Consider the following 18,311-nt stretch of genomic DNA (forward strand, 5'->3'; position numbering starts at 1 on the left):
AATATATATATACAGTAGATATATACACTGGCCGGCAAAAAAAGTGGATCACTTTGAAAAAAATTGTTTCAATGGATATAGTGTTAGTCCAGTGTCCTAAATAAATAATAATACTGATAATACTAATCAAACATTATGTTACCTTCACGTTTAACACTAAATTCACTTTCAAAATTTATCTGACATTCACTTTATTATGACATTTTATCGTTTCTGTAATTCCTGTAATTTTTACTCATTTGCATGTCTTTCACTGTATTTAAGTTAACTCCAATTTTAACACTTTCACTGATTTACACTGTCAGAAAATGTTTTATCAAACCACTAGAGACATTAAAATCTGGTGTTTCCGCCTCTGGCAGTGATGACCTCCTGGAGGCGTTGTGGTACACTGCGCACTAGATTCCTAATTGTTTCCTGAGGAATACTGTTCCATTCTGTCACCAATCGTGCGCTCAGTTCAGCCAGAGTCTCGATATTCTGAGACCGAAGTCTTCTCCCAATCATATCCCATACGTGCTCTATGGGATTTAGGTCAGGACTCCTTGCTGGCCGGTCTAGAGTTTGAATTCCGACTTCTTCTAGGTAACGGGTGACGATACGGGCGACGTGCGGGCGAGCATTGTCGTGCATTAAAATGAAATTGTCGCCCGTAAATTGTGCAAATGGAACAACATGATCCTGCATAACTTCTTCCACATAGCGGTGAGCAGTGAGAGAACCGCCATCAAGAATCACAAGCTCGGTACGGGATTCAAAGTTTATGCCACCCCACACCATCACAGAGCCTCCCCCAAATGGTGTCCTTTGGGAGAGAGTTACGGGTGAGAATCGCTCTCCAGGCCTCCTCCACACTTTTTCTCGCCCATCTGGAGATCTCAGACAGAAGCGGCTCTCATCTGTAAAAAGCACCATGCTCCAGTCCTGAATGGTCCAGTTTCGATGCTGCATCGCGAACTCGAGTCGTCTTCTCCGATGCTGCCCCGTTAATAGTGGCCCTGTAGCGGGCCTTCTTGAAGTAAGGTTAGCCTCCTGGAGCCTTCGTCTTACGGTTCTCTCACTCACACGGACATTTCTTGTAGCCTCTAGACGATTTCTCGCCTGAACCGCTGTTGTTCTTCGGTCTCTCAAGACTTGGAGGACAAGAAATCGTTCATCCCTGGCGTTCGTAATTCGTCGACGTCCAGATCCCGGTCTCCTTTCGCATCTTCCACGTTCACGATAACGTTGCACGGCCCGTTGTACACTTCCATAAGATGCTCCTACAGCATGGGCCGCATACCGAAGGCTGCGACCGTCTTCAACCAAGGCGATTACGCGTGCAACATTTTCTCTACTTAGAGGCATCTTGACTCATCAAGGATCGAACAAAAACTGATTTGGAACTCCCCAGAGTTTTTACAAAGAACATCTTATCACTGCAAATGTTTACAGTAACTTTAACGCTTGATTAGGGGGCGAGGAACCACGTTAAAAGGGACCGTCATAAAACCATAAAAGTTAAAAGGGATCGTCATAAAAGCTAATGGCATGGAACATTATCACTAATAGTCGATCAATTCGGACCATATGCACCACACACTTACCAGAGAGTGCTGATAACATTTATTTATAAAGAGGAACATCACAAAATGAAATATGTCCTAAAAAATTTGTTTTAGCGAACAGAAAATCAACATTTTCAAAGTGATCCACTTTTTTTGCCGGCCAGTGTATATCGTGTCTTTATTCTCTTTTATTACCTATCTTCTTCTTCTTCTTCTTCTTCTTAATCTGTTTACCCTCCAGGGTCGGTTTTTTCCTCGGACTCAGCGAGGGATCCCACCTCTACCGCCTCAAGGGCAGTGTCCTGGAGCTTCAGTCTCTGGGTCGGGGGATAAAACTGAGGAGGATGACCAGTACCTCGCCCAGGCGGCCTCACCTGCTATGCTGAACAGGGGCCTTGCGGGGGGATGGGAAAAGTGGAAGGGATAGACAAGGAAGAGGGAAGGAAGCGGCCGTGGCCTTAAGTGAGGTACCATCCCGGCATATGCCTGGAGGAGAAGTGGGGAACCACGGAAAACCACTTCCAGGATGACTGAGGTGGGGATCGAACCCATCTCTACTCAGTTGACCTCCCGAGGCTGAGTGGACCCCGTTCCAGCCCTCGTACCACTTTTCAAATTTCGTGGCAGAGCCGGGAATCGAACCCGGGCCTCCGGAGGTGACAGCTAATCACACTAACCACTACACCACAGAGGCGTACACCTCTTTTAATTAATCAAAAATTTGTATTGAATTGCGTCTCGTTCATAAAAAAAAGTGTAAATCATGAACTGTGAGTGTCAGAGCATCCAAGGAGTGTGTGGTGTGAAAGAGACTGTTTCAGGTGATATTTTCTGTCTGCCATTTATGTCATTTATTTCCTGTGTCTGTCATATGCATATATATTATTGTGTGACTTGTGAATCTTTAATGGTTTGCTGGCTGTATGGTTGATGGGACCAAAAGCAAAATACATTTTTTAAATCGGTTAGCCGGGACAGTCGACATTTTGTGCGTATTCCCGCTAATAATTTTGTTAACAGTTAAAGAAAATAAAGGAAAGAATTATTAGCTGATAAGACAACACGGCTTGTAAAAATGGTTTTTTTTCTAATTTCCGTAATTCCTAGTTTCATCCGGCTAAAAAGGAATAAAATGTAATATTTTCGCCTCCCCCCCCCCCCCCCTCAATCGCCACTACTGTGTATGCGCATTTATACATTTATTTTCTTTGATATTGTATACGGTAATGTATGCAGCACGATGACTGAAAAAATATATTCCTACCTCCACAAGGCCCGAAGTTATGTTTCCCGCTTAATAAATTCATATTTCCTTTTTTGAAGATGCAATCTGTAGAAGGAAAGTTTCCTTTTTGTTCAAGGAAGAGCTACAGTAGAAGTGTTTTTATCTCTGTTTCCAGGAATGCCAAGGAGCCAGTGAGTTATCAGGCCGCCTGATATCGCGCAATACGTCTCTCTGGAATATTCTGAGATAAGGAACAGAACAGGGTTCAGTTGCATGTGGTCAACACAGAGTGAATGGTAGAACTTTACAAATGTGTGGAAATCTTTCAGGTAAGACATTATTATTTCTAAACTGCATTTGTATCCGTGAAATACTGCATATTATTATGGCTGTGAGATTTTTGGTGCTACACGATGATAGTTTTCATGCTTATTAAGAAACAAGTGAGTTACATAACGATTGTGAAAAATCTTGTTCTTCATCCACCGTACATTTTTATTTATCAGTGCTGCGTACGCGTAACTGTGATCAGCTGTGTTATTGTGAGTCTGTAACAGTGTATACTCCTGTAAATGTTTGGGCTGTCACCGGGCGAGTTGGCCGTATGATTAGGGTCGCGTAGCTGTGAGCTTGCATTCGGTAGATAATGGGTTCGAACCTCACTGTCGGTAGCCCTGAAGATGGTTTTCCGTGGTTATCTATTTTCACACCAGGCAAATGATGGGACTGTTCCTTAATTAAGGCCGCTTTCTTCCCACTCCTAACCCTTTCCCATCCCTTCGTCGCCATAAGACCTATCTATGTCGGTGCGATAAAAAAAAAGGGATGTCGGTTGCGGAGGGTGACAAAGGTATGAAATCAGCCGCATTTTCGGCATTTACTTGAAATAATATGAAAAATGCACAAATAAAACCAAGATAGTTCACTATTTGAGACTTTCAACAGTTCAGATGCCCAGTTCTGTGATGAACAGTGATTGAAGTGTTTAGTCGCTGTAATACTCGAGGCAGGTAAAATAACAATAAAAATAAAAATGTCAATTTAAAACTTCTGGCGCATGATTCTTTCCCAAATATTGCCGTCTGTTCTCACCAGAGAGACTGTCTCTTTTTACTAGATGCAGTCGCAAGGCTTGCTTAGAAGAGGCAATAAAGCCGTGCATGGTTTACTCAAAAGTAATAATAATAATAATATTGGTTTTACGTCCCATTTGTCAGAAAAAAAAGTAATGGAGTGCAGTCGAGCGAAGTCAGATGATGCAGGAAGGTAGATAATGTTGGGTCTTGGGTAGTAAAATAGCTAACGATGGCAGAAGTAAAGAGACATAAAATGCAGACTAACACAAGCAAGGAAGGCCCTTCTTAAGAACAGAAATGTGCTCATTTTGATTATTGATATCGGAATTAGAAATATGTTTTTGAAGACTTTCATCAGAAGCGTGACATTGTATGGAAGTGAAACATGGACGATAACGAGCTCAGAAAGAAAGAGAATAGAAGCTTTTGAAATGTGGGACGAGAGGTCGTTTGAGTTGATACCAGCACTAATTGCTATTAGGAATATTACCCAGGAAATTTACTGTGTACAGGGTGTATCTAAATTATACCGCCAAAAAATTTCAGGGATACTCTTCGTGTTATATAAAGAACCATACGCAGTCGAGCTGGCGGAGAAAATTTTTCTTTTCGAGAAACTAAGGTTATTTTGTTACTTCCGGGCGTGCGATTCAAATGGTTGAACTCGTCGCATTTGCTGAGCCAGAGTGCAAAGCGCAACCCGGTGCTGTTCTTCAGGGAAGGGCGGGGAAGTGAGGTGTGTGGTAGATAGTGACAGAGATAATGCTCCGCGCGAATTCACAAGTTTCCCCGTTCAACTTGCGCAGGATTGTCCTCTTCTCTTACAGGCAATATTCACAGGTTGTTTATTAAACATCCGTAACTGCACACATAGTACAAAAACACACAGTAATTAAGACACACCTGGTAGTCAAGGAATTCACCCGATCGTTTCTCCCCTCGTCTATTGATCTCAGTAACTTTCTTTATTATTTAACATGCGCGAAGATGCAGCCACACGATCTTTCATTCCTTACTCACAACAATGCAAAAGAAATGAAATACTGAACGAACAGTATAACAGTATTTCGTGTAACAAGAAAAGTCCGTTGGAGTTAAATCGACCGATCGTGGATGCTACTTAATAATTTTCCCACCACGATATACCCAACTACCTGCATAATGATCAGTTAAGTACATACATACATACATATCTTTATTGCCCACCCTAGTGTACACCATCGGCTTACAGGCAATAAAGACAGACAGAGCGAAACAAAGGAAAACAAGCAATAATAGCAACTACATCTCTCTTAAAACTACTTAACTACATTAACTACCTCTACATCTACTCAGTATCATCCCACACGTACGCGGATAGCCAGCACACATGCAGGACGATACCGCACTACTAACTACCCTAAGCCCAACCCCTGACTACCACCTAAAAAAGTAATTAAAAAATTAATTAGACTGGTCGCTGCAACAGCCCTGGCATGGAACACACGCCCACCAACCCGTCTACAGCAGCCACCAGCCTTGCCACGTGAGAACTGGTATCGTATCTCACCGACCCTCGCTGACAAACACTGTGTTCCTTTCCTTATCATGTGTTACAAGCCAACCTGGCTGAAACCAGACCCAATAGGTGGCCTGCAACACACTTCCGCTATGTACGTCACACATACTCTTGTCCATTGTCAGCACACTACCTTCCCTAGCCTTTTCCTTTCCGTGCAGACATGCTCAAGTCTAACTTCTTTGGAGTGGGATCAAGTCCCCACCCCTCCCTCTTCCCTTGGTACGTCACCCTCACCTCTCACGCACTACTCCCGCTCTCTACATCTCACTTCATAAAACTTAAGACTTAAACATCAGCTAACAACCATTTAACATCCCTCATCAACGCACCTAAAACAATTAACACTTTTTTTTTTACACAGACAAACTTTTTTCATTCGAAGTCCATTAGTTCACTCAGTCTTCTCCACCTACCGCACCACACTTCACATATCAAACCGTCTCACCTTATTAAACTTCAGACTTAAACATCAACTAACAATCACTTTACATCCCTCATCATCGCACTTAAAACAATTTGACTTTTTTTTTAACATTTCACTTACACACAAACAAACAGTTTCCATTCCAAATCCATTAGTTCACTCCGTCTTCTCAGTCTACAACACCTCAATTACATCAAACTGTTAGACTTATCCCATTTCTTCCATCCTATTAAACTTAATACATAAACATCAAGAATCCCTCAATTTTACACCCCTCATCAAGGCATCTACACCATTTCACTTTTTTTTATATGACCTACTTTCATAATTTCCATACTGCCAACATTTTTTCCTTAACTACATTCCCACTTAATCTATCTCAATTCTATCACATATACCTTCTTTATACTCCCTCCTCACACAAATACACTTAAATAATCCATTTTTTTCACTCCTCATTTACACACCAACAGACAGTACTCCATTCCAAGTCCATTAGTTCACTCAGTCAACTCGCTTTTTTATGTTTTTTTTATTTTTTTTTTTACTTCCACCTAAGCTTTACACTACACAGGGCAAGGTGCTCTCCCCCTTTCCCCTAACACTACAGCCCCCTCTTCTGATATCATGATTACCATGATAACCTTCCCTCATTTGCTCAGGGCGGATATCCATTCCTCTGAGCAAAATGCCTTCCCCCTTTTTCCCTCGGCACGAACCATATTATCTGCACAACCCCTGTTACTCCCTCAATTTCTTTATTAATATAGCTCTGGCCACATTTAAGAATTTCGCTATATTCGTTCCTTTCTCCCACTCTCTACATAACCAAGATGTTATGATCAGTTAAGTGCTGCGTGACACGGCGAGTGAAATGCAGTGGAGCGCCATTATGCCACAGCCACATTCACTGTCGAATACCCAGAGAAACATCTTCCAATAAACCAGACAGTGATTCTACCACGAATCGGTAGCACTTCTCACCATTCAGGCGAGGAGGAAGGGCATGTGGCCCAAGTAAATAGTCACCAACAATACCGGCCCAAACAATGATACTAAACCGATGCTGAAATTTGGGCACTACTGCCACATGATGATTTTCTTCCATCTTCCTTCACGCAGTCGCCTGGCAATGGGCACGAACGTTGAATGATGAAGTTGGCGGCGATTAAGTTGCCGGACGCCATAAATCAGTGCGGCTTCTCTCACGTTGCCATTTACTGCGCCATACGCTAGGTGCATATCAGATATTTCTCCGTTGGTGTAGCGAAACGGAGCCTTTCACACCAATTTCTGCTGCAAACTTAGTAGTCAATGTGTACAGAAAAAGCTGGATGCTGCCTGCTGCGGCTGTGAAGCGACTGCGCTAAACGAACGAGAAACTTGTTCATTCTCACCGATCATTATCTCTGTCTCCATCTATCATATATCACACTTACCCTCCCTCCTTTCCCTTCCCTTCTCTCCTCTGAAAGACAGCAGTGGGCAGCGGCTCTGGCACAGAAAATACGGCGAGTTCCTCAATTTGAATCTCGCGCCAGAAAGTAACGAATTAACTTCATTTTTCCGAAAAGAAACATTTTCTCCACCAATCCAACTACACCGTCGTTCTTAATACAACACGAAGAACATTCCTGATTTTTTGGTATACTTCAGTTACACCCTGTATAACAGGAGATAGGTAAGTCATAAATAATTAAGTAAACAGGTTATCATTGTAATTTAATAATAATAATAATAATAATAATAATAATACTGAGGGTTCATTTCCTGTGTCCTACGGTATTCGTATGTCTATGTCAGGATCATTTGTCTTCATTGACAAACCAGATATATTACCTCTCAAGGTCTTGTTTATTACAAATGCAGCATGGCTTCACTACAGTTCACAAAGCAAACATCAATGTTGACGGTAACGGAGGGTCCAAAACATTGGCCCCATCCAAAAACTGTACCTAATAAAAGTAGAAAAATGCAACTTCCGTTCTTTAATGTCTTAAACAATTTCCCGAGCGGAGTGGCCGCACGCAATAACGCGCAACGGCTATGGAGCCAAGCTCCCTGCATTCGGGAGACGAGTGAGTTCGCATCCCACCTTCGGATGTCCTGAGAATTGTTTTCTGTGGTTTCCCATTTTTTCTTCCAGGCAAATGTTGCGATAGTTCCTACTCATAAGCCAGAACCGAATCCTCCATCTTCATCCCCAATTTCATTCACCCTTATTCATTTCATCTTCATTAGCTCCTCACCTGAGGTTAGCGTCAGGAAGGGCATCCGACTGTAAACAACATGCCATCAAATTTCATCTCACCACATACCAGACCACGTATCAGGAAACAGGGCTATCTAGACATACAATATCCTGAACGAGTTCTTATAACGCCGTATGGGGAAGTAGAGCTAGACAAGTATCCCCGTTCAACTCTAATCAGAGTGGTGGTGGTGGTGGTGGTGATTATTGTTTTAAGAGGAAGTATAACTGGGCAACCATCCTCTATTAACACTAATCAGAAGGAAAAAGTGGAAGGGATCCGACACTTCGTAAAATGAACGTATCGGCCAAAGAGAGACAAGGGCCACGAAGGGTCCATAGGCCATGAATGCTCTAATACCGTCGGGGTCGGAAAAGAACAAGAGTTAACCAAGGGAGATCAGATAGGGTAGAAGAAAGTGAGGAGCTTGTAACAAGTAAGTGGAAACAATGCCAGGACCCAGTTAAGGGCCCCGTGGTCACCAACCCACACTCCCAAGTTCAGAACCTCTGGGGGCCCTTTTAGTCAGTATCAATCAATCAATCTACATGGATCTGGATTCAGGGCCGTCGACCAGGTGGCAGATTCCCTATCTGTTGTTTTCCTAGCCTTTGCTTAAATTATTGCAAATAATTTGGACATTTATTGAACATCTTCCTTGGTAAATTATTCCAATACCTAACTCCCCTACCTATAGGGCCTAAACGAATATTTGCCCAAATTTGTTCTCTTGAATTTCAACTTTATGTTCATATTTTGATCGTTCCTACTTTTAAAAACACCACTCAGACTTATTCGTCTACTAATGCCATTCCACGCCACTGACAGCTCGGAAGATACCACTTAGTTGAGCAGATCGTCTCCTTTCTCCCAAGTCTTCCCAGCCCAAACATTGCAACATTTTCGTAACGCTACTCTTTAATTGTAAATCACCTAGAACAAATCGAGCTTATTTTCTTTGGATTTGCTCCATTTCTCGAATCAAGTCATCATGGTGAGGGTCTCGTATACTGGAACCATACTCTAGTTGGGGGTCTTTCCAGAGACTTACATGCCCTCTCCTTTACATCTTTACTACAACCCCTATATACCCTCATAATCATGTGCAGAGATGTATACCCTTTGTCCGGCTCCATGGCTAAATGGTTAGCGTGTTGACCTTTGGTCATAGGGGTCCCGGATTCGATTCCCGGCAGGATCGGGAATTTTAGCCATCATTGGTTAATTTCGCTGGCACGGAGGCTGAGTGTTTGTGTCGTCTTCATCATCATTTCATGCTCATTACGACTCGCAGGTCGCCTTCGGCCGTCAAATTAAAAAGACTTGCACCTGGCGAGCCGAACATGTCCTCGGACACTCCCAGCACTAAAAGCCATACGCCATTTAATTTTTGAACCCTTTATTTACAGTCCCATTTATGGGATTACCCCAATGAAGATATTTCCTTATATTAACACCTAGGTACTTACAATGATCCCTATAAGGAACTTTCACCCCATCAACGCAGTAATTAAAACTGAGAGGGCTCTTCCTATTAGTGGAATTCACAACCTGACTTTTAACCCCGTTTATCATCATACCATTGCCTGCTGTCCATCCCACAACAGGCAATGGTCTCTTACGACAGTCAGGGGATGTCGTGGGTGTTATTCTACCGCCCCCACCCACAGGGGGTTGTGTGAGAGAGAAAAAGGAATCTTGAATAATATCATCGCTGTATTGAGTGATAGCATAGGTAGACTTGGCGTTGTGAATGGCCATGATTGCTGCTGTCGTTCTGTCTATTATGTGGTTATTGAAGGATGTCATGATCGTTTGAAAGAAGATACCCAAGTATTGGAATTTCTTGACTATTTCTAGTGGTTTACTTTTTATCACTATAACGTCGTTCATGGCCATCTTGCCGCCTATTCCTGGTTAATCTCAAATGTGTTTTCTGTTGCCCATGCTTCTACCTTCATTATTGTCGGGTGGAGTTTCGTCTTGGAGCATGATCCCAGTCCCATATCGTCGGCTACGTTAATAGTATGGTCGCGGTAGAGTTCAGTGTTACTCGTGTGATGACTACAGTTGCAGTGGGCTTAAGGGGTCTCCTTGTGCTACACCGTTTGTTTGAACCAACGAGCTAGAAAGAAAGCTCGTTGGTTTGAACCAAGACCGACTCCAATACTCAGACCATAACATTTTAAAAACATGGCGGCTGAAGTAGCCAGACTGTTGGTATCGGCTAACACGAAAATACCACGTAATCATTATACCAACGGCGGAAAACATGATAAATGTAACGTAATAGGAAAAATCACTGTTGCACGTATGAAAATGCTTCGCGAGCAACTACCCATGACATATAATCAACTACAATCACATATATTCTACCAGAATATATGGACAAATAGCGTTTCCTCTTAAATTTCACTTCCCTGAATAGATGGAAATACACGATAAAAATATTAAAATGATATTCATAACATCATTTTTAATGTTTAAAAATAAATTCAGGTGCGAAATTCCTCAATTTATTCACTCTCATGAGAACTATGAATCATAACTTGTTGCCTTAATTTCGAAGTGGTGGACAGTTTCTAATGCTCAGCATCCAATGAAAGAAAAGTACGCCTGAAATGATTATGCTAACCAAATAAACATCCCTGATGATGTTAACACTTGTTGGCATACGGCATAGCAACACCTCACACTATGACGGTAAACTTAGTAATGACCGAGCTCGATAGCTGCAGTCGCTTAAGTGCGGCCAGTATCCAGTATTCGGGAGATAGTAGGTTCGAACCCCACTGTCGGCAGCCCTGAAAATGGTTTTCCGTGGTTTCCCATTTTCACACCAGGCAAATGCTGGGGCTGTACCTTAATCAAGGCCACGGCCGCTTCCTTCCCACTCCTAGCCCTTCCTTGCCCCATCGTCGCTATAAGGCCTATCTGTGTCGGTGCGACGTAAAGCAACTAGCAAAAAAAAAAAAAAAAAAAAAAACTTAGTAATGAAACGTTCAGACACTAAAGATATAATAGGTTTTTATCCATGGAAGAACATGAGTGCAAAAACTCTATTGACTCTAAACACTGATGTCTTTAAACAGCATGGACGAGCTTCAATTTGGTGTAATCTGCTTGATAACAGATAACCATAACATGAATCGGAAGATGTTGGTACTGTAAAACCCCGCGATACAAATCCAGCTAATCCTTCCAGATCACTCTTTCTTCTGTGTAACAGTGTACAAATTGCTCCATCTGTCACACTTATAGGTTTTGTTATACTCCAAGATCCAGCCGAACGTTTCCGCAGGCAAGCACAGATTCTTGTAAAATACACTTGGATTTGTATCACTCGACACTTTGAAGCATATAGACACTGACTGAACAACACCGTATCAATTCTCACCTGTCTATTTTGTTGTTGTTGAGGAATACGAATAGGTTCACCATTTAGAATTTTCAAAAGTTCTTCCCTAACCTCAGACTTATTCTGAAAAGGATGTATACTGTGGTTACTCTTTCATTTGTAATGAAACATAATTAAAATATTCATGAAATAAAATACTCAATCGTCGAACTATGTACTCACACTTAGTACTTACCTAATTACTTACACGTACAATTGTTGATGGGCGCTAGCTACAAATAAATGTAACGATAATAGAATGAGAATCTTGAATATCTCTAGGGTGTAAGGTAATAAGCTTACTTTGACAGCATAACATATAGGTTCTGGGAAAAGGAGATTGAAGTTTGGTTTCCCCATTAAAATTTGAGGTTCTCTGATCTACCCTTGAAATAAAACAATCAATTGTATTTGATACCAAACAAAATATATTCTTTAAATATTGACTTTAACGGTGAGACCTGCTGTGATAATAACAATGATAATATAAAACCCTAAAATAACAACTGAAAGAAACTCTAGGCATTAAATTTGGAATCCTCTTGACCGGACATTTAAAAATGTACAAGAAATTTATCCCTCACTTGTTCACTTAACAGTACCTTGAACACTTTGAGTGTTATTACGAAGTATTCCTTTGAATTGGTATCAGCTGTAGGTATCTCAAACCAAATTTGGTGATGTATCCTTTTAGTTTCACAAACAAGATATAGCATGGTTTGAAATTATATTCACACTCACAATCAACTTTACAAGTAATTCACTGATAACTGTTAGTCTGCAGTAGGAAAAAAAAAAGCCGGAGCTGGTCTTGGGGCTAATGTGCAAGATGGTGGCTATACTTGGACTCTTATGGGACTAACTCCCTGGAGCTGGCCCAGGGGCTACTGCGCAAGATGGCGGCTACACATAGGCTCTTACGGAGAAAGGTGGCCTAGGGGAGACATACGACTTGAGAAGACGGCCTAGGGGCGATTACGCAAGATGGCGGCCGCGTTCAACTTCCTAGTTCTACGACCCCCGAGGCAAGATGGTTGCTATACATCGGTTATATGGGACTAACTTTAAGGAGATGGAGCAGGAGCTAATGGCATACATTGTTCTTATAGACCTAACTTTACAGAGCTGTCTCAGGGGCTTACAACTTGTAACTTATGACCTATAAGTTTGATCGGCCTGACATTCGAGAACTGAGGCAAGGGCTACCATGCAAGATGACTGCTATGCTCTATTCGTATAGACCGTAACTAGAGGGTCGGCTCAGGGCCTCACAACTTGTAACTTATAACCTATTAGTTTTATCAGCCTAACGTTCGAGAACTGAGGCAAGGGCTGCTATGCAAGATAGTTGCTATACTCTATTCGTATAGACCTTAGCTAGGGAGCTGCCTCAGGGCCTCACAACTTGTAACTTATGACCTATTACTTTGATCAGCCGGCCATTCGAGAACTGAGGCAAGGGCTACCATGCAAGATGACTGCTATACTCTATTCGTACAGACCTTAACTAGAGAGCTGCCTCAGGGGCTCACAACTTGTAACTTATGACCTATTAGTTTTATCAGCCTGACTTTCGAGAACTGAGGCAAGGCCTGCTCTGCGAGATGGTCGCTATACTCTATTCGTTTAGACTTGACTACAGAGCTACCTCAGGGGCTCACAATTTGTAGCTTATGACCTATAGAGCTGCGCGCTACGACGTCTGACACTTCGAGAAAATAGGATGTCGTCATCTTATGGTATACTGTCGAAGGCGGCTACTAAAAGGGGCACCTGACTTGGGTTAGCAAACTCGATGTCTTTAGCCGAGTCTAGGCATGATGCGTGCTAAGCTGTCATCTATCTAATCTCCTTGACCAACTCTTGGAGGAGGCACTTCTACCCGAGATCTGGTTGAGCAGAGTAAATTTTACTCCTAAGGATTCGAACGTGGAGCTGACATAAACTCTAAACTAAAGAGCGTAAGTGTAATTCAAATATCCTCGCCCTGTTTGAAATGTGTGTACGATGAAGGTGTACTGACTACAGTAAATGTGGAGACATGTACATCTCAGCAGAAAAAGAATGGCTTTGTGTGCTAAGCTGTATTTTCCGATATGGTATAGTAAGGGAACGCCGACAATGTGTTATGATGCAAGACGCCTGACTTGAGAGAACTCTGGGTCTACAGGTCAAAGCTTGTCAGCAGTAACGTTACTACAGCTCTCGCTACTATGATGACGTCACTGCGCTTAGATCCTTATTTTATGAGGTGGGTAGAGGGGTAGATTTGCATCAACGGTATACTGTTAGTCGTAAGGGTGACTAAAAGGGAGGGCTAACTCGGAGAGAGAGCTGTGTTATGGTGCAGGGGTAAATAGGCATACACAGAACCTTATGAATCTAACTCAGGGAGAGCTGTGCTAGGGCTTTTCACGTATTAGGTTAATGCGGGGGTTTCGTCCTCCTAACCGAATGCCCTTCCTAACATCAGTCAAACGCTGGGGCTCTTGCGTATACACAGGCTTTTATGGGACTATCCCTGGGAGAGAGCTACACTAGGGCTCTCGAGGAAGGAGAGTTACTCAAAGCTAAAAGCACAATGAGATGTAGATAAACATAGAATGTTGTTATAACCTAACTTCGTTATCCTGTTAGAAGTTTTGAAGTTCATTCAGTGTAGGATTACAAAATGCTGAACCGAAAAAAATCGTGCTACACACATGGTAGGGAATGGAACCCAGTAATCACGTCTTATCAGAAGGACAAAAGGACTCCTCCTCCTCACCGCGCCCTCCTCCTCCTAGGGCTAAATGGTCTAATGGACTAAAGGGCTAATGGGCTCCTCTTTTTTCCTCCTCTTCATTGCGCCCTCCTCCTCCTCCTCATTTACAACGGGAAGGTACCTCACTCCTCATTTCCCTGTAGTTTGTTTAATTTTGTAAATGATTACACAATAAATATTTCATTAAATTTAAAGTGTTCTACTTATTGCATACTCTTTGCCTCCTTGAGGTTAGCATTGCCCTCGTATGACCTTATATCCCCACCTAGAGGGGTCATAAGAGTTGTAAGCGTTCTTGAACACTCTTCTACAATGTTTGCATTGAAAAATTGTCCTACAATGTATCTCACGACGTCTCTTTTGATAGCCTAGGGGAAAATGTTTTTCCACACTCTTTGCAAATATAGCTAAAATGGGTTGTGTAGATTAGAAATGTAGCCTATAGTAGCTATAGGACGAGAGGACTTACCACGATGTGAACAGCTTGACGGTTGAAATCAAGGGCCATGAAGGGTATGAAAATGAAAGACTCCCTTGGATTCGCAACCTAGTACCGTCAGGGTCGAAAAGAACAAGAGCTGACTGACCAAGGGAAGTCGGATAGAATAAATGAAAGTGATAAGCGTGGCACAAGTAAGTGGATGCAATGCCAGTACTCAGCTAAGGCCCCTGTGGTCGCCAACCCACACTGCCAAGTTTGGAGCCCCTAGGATCGCTTTTAGCCGCCTCTTATAACAGACAAGCGATATAGTGGGGTGGATGTGACCTTTAAATCCCTAAAGAACTCTCTTTAATCATCATTGTCTTGGTCTTACCCTACCTCTTTTACCCTCCATTCCCAAGTCCATTATTCTCTTAGAAATCATCCTCATCCATTAGTTCTTCCTGTGGTGTTAGATGGTGGTGGTTGTGGTGGTGATCACTGTTTTAAGAGGAAGTTAATCAAAGAGGTGAATAGTTTCTGTTTGTTGGGATAACTATCTGTAGAAGTGGCTCAAGCAGTCCAGAAATTCGCCGAAGACTTGCCCTTGGAAGAGCAGCTTTCAATGGTCTGGATACGATCTTCAAGAGTTCAGATGAATCTTTGCATACTAAAGTCACAATAGTTAAGGCATTAGTCTTTCCCATACCTACATATGGTTATGAAAGCGCAACCATAAGGAAGCGTGATAGGAAGCATACTGATGCATTTGAGCTCTGGTGTTGGAGAAGGATATTGCGTATCCCTTGGACAGCCAAGAAGACAAATGCAGGGATCATTCAAAATATTAAACCAGATCTGTCTCTTGAGGCATTCATTACAAGATTACAGCTGTCATATTTTGGACACATTATAAGACGCTCTGATTGTTTCATGAGCGTTATGAAAACATAAACGTTTTAAAATCGAAATAATTTCTGAACAAAACGTACGACGATAGTGGTCAATGTCTCATACAGAACCAATGTACCCAGAAATAAAAGTCTTGTGTCTATAAGACGTCACCAGGTGTTGCAATAGCACCACCATCTTCAGGTACTAAAATAATCGTGTTGTGTCACGCGGCTAACAGTTTAGCTCTGGACTCCGACATGTGAGGTATCGTTTGATTCATCTCAATCAGCTCTACAAGAATAGGGCAAAATAAATCAAATAGTGATTATTTAAGAAAATTGTGGTACGAAGTATTATTTCGTAAAATATCGTAACATACAGACAATAAATGCCTTCAGAATCATCGCAAAACGGTGCTCTTTCCTATCGATTTGTCAGAATTCTAAAACATCCTAAATTACCATTACCGAGATTCAAAAGGCTTATTGGGAGAGACTCAAAGTTACTGTAAGACAACCGAGCGTCTTGAATAGTAGCACGTCTACTACCCCTATGGTGGAAAGTGATTTGGAATGTTATTTTAAGGGTACGTATCCCATTATCCGTACACATATAACCAAGTATATGCATTTCTTATGAAGATTATCAGTGTGTCAATTTCTGTAGAAATAAGAAATAAAATGTAAAAAATAACATTTCGAACCTATTTTGACTATTTTATTTCGCCAATATATGTCATGCGGTACGTATTCTACGTCAAAACTTGCGGCTGTAACTCAAACACAGCCGTGTTCCCAATTTTTTTGATACTGAAATTATGTCCTTGAGTTATTCAACGTTCTGGTAAATAAACTGACAAGATCTCCCGGAAGTAAATTTCTTTAACACACTGATATTAAGCACAATAAATTCAAGAGGTGAAGTGCACTGACAATTCTTGTTTTTTGTTTCTTTCTTTGTATTCGCAGTAAGTCGTCATGCTGCTTTGTATTTTAAGGGGCCTAAAATATGGGTCATCTGTCACACAATCCTACTTTTATGAACGTATTTTATATCACACTGAAAACACATTACAATACGTACGATGGTAAATATTTCAGATAGATAGGCCTATTTCCTGTGAACAGTTAATTTCACTTTTAATTCATTTAATTGATAATTGAGTTTCGCATTATCAGCCCTGAATTCGCATTATCAGTCCTGAAGAGTTCATAATAATCATAAATAATTTAGTTCTAATTATTTTCATGCTGTACTCTTTAAAATGTAACTTTGTCTAACACTGCTTTTGTTCCGAAAGTCTCAGCCGATAAATTAACTAAGGTATTGACGAACGGACGAACAGGTTTAATGCATTAGTGTAGCTTGACATTCATAGTTCCTTTATGTGAATAAATGGCAATGTATTGTCATTCAAAGTTCTCGTATGAATTCAGTTATCCCAGTGCCTTCAGAGATTATAATTTTCTGCAACAACTTGACCTTGTACGCCGACAGAGGGAAAAAAAGATAACTTATTGACCCTCAGATAAGATACTTCTGCTTCCAAACATGTTTGTAAATGGATAATGGAATGCAACTTCATTGACGACATGTATTTCTATAGAAATTGTCTGCCCATGTCTTATCTTATAATATTACATGTTGTAAAATTGTGAAATTATGGTGGCTACATGAAGGTGTGAAACATCAGTAATTTCAAACTGTAAGTGGGAAAGGCATCTTCAGGGCTAACGATAGTGGGGTTCAAACCCACTGTGCAAATTCACAGCTACGTGACCCAAACCGCGTAGCCTTAACGAACAGCTCCAGTATTTGCCTGTTGTGAAAATAGAAAACCACGGAAAACCATCTTCAGAGCTGCCGACAGTGGGGTTCGAACCCAGTATTTCCTGAATGCAAGCTCACAGCTACGTGACCCACCACGTAGCCAACACACTCCATAGGAATAGATATAGTTTAATTTTAGAAGAGCAACTTTGTGAAATTGCTACCTCGGTACAAATTAAAGCGTTGCATCGTCTTTCATGTACCCCTTATTGCAATTCACCTACAGTAGGTGAAAACCGTCTATCGGTATCTTCGATCACAATTATTAGTCAGAAGTTATATGAGGTGAAAAAGAAACATTTTCCTTTGCGAAAAACAAACGGCCATAAACAATATGCTCGGGCATCGCCATTCATGAACGGCTGCTAATTTCAGGTGACCACCAGCCATAAGACACAGCCTGCACGGTTGCTAGGTAACATTGTCTGGCAATTCACATTTTACATCACAGCCTGGTGGCCATGATCGTTAAGGCGTAGAAGTTTATATGTTCTGATACCGTGGTTAGCCGGTTCGAGTCCTGTTGGTCGAAAACATTTTCACCATCAGAATGTTGGCCGGCAGGGTAGGGGAGGTGGTGGAAGGTGGTGGTATACAATTTATAATCACTAGATTGTATGCCAAAAGCATGGATTCCATTCCAAACCTCACCGCAGTGTTCATGTGGAGTAAGGGCATATGATGCTATTAATTGTGATTCATCCGTCCGATGGGCACGTAAAGTTCTGAGCAGACCACTTTGTGTTATTCGACAGGAGCAGGCCACGTGCCGACACCGGGTTTCATCCTCTCCCTGCCTCACTATCATCATCATCACCCCACATCCAGATGCGCAGGTCGCCTATGGGAGTCAAGTGGAAAGACCTTCACCAGGCGAATCGAACATGTCCTCGGACACTCCCGGCAATAAAAGCCATACG

At 41.8% G+C, this 18,311-nt stretch overlaps 1 protein-coding gene across 1 annotated transcript in view; it reads left to right on the forward strand.

The window, feature by feature from the left end:
- The first annotated feature begins 2,989 nt into the window (after window positions 1-2,989).
- Window positions 2,990-18,311, forward strand: part of LOC136878910 (leucine-rich repeat-containing protein 15) — a 76,285-nt gene continuing 60,963 nt past the window's right edge. The window contains exon 1 of the mRNA XM_067152510.2: window positions 2,990-3,101. Coding sequence (XP_067008611.2) covers window positions 3,083-3,101 — 19 coding nt within the window. The 5' untranslated portion in view covers window positions 2,990-3,082. The remainder of the gene's footprint in view (window positions 3,102-18,311) is intronic.

The sequence above is a fragment of the Anabrus simplex genome, chromosome 8, assembly GCF_040414725.1.
Source record: "Anabrus simplex isolate iqAnaSimp1 chromosome 8, ASM4041472v1, whole genome shotgun sequence".
In the NCBI taxonomy this organism is placed as follows: domain Eukaryota; kingdom Metazoa; phylum Arthropoda; class Insecta; order Orthoptera; family Tettigoniidae; genus Anabrus; species Anabrus simplex.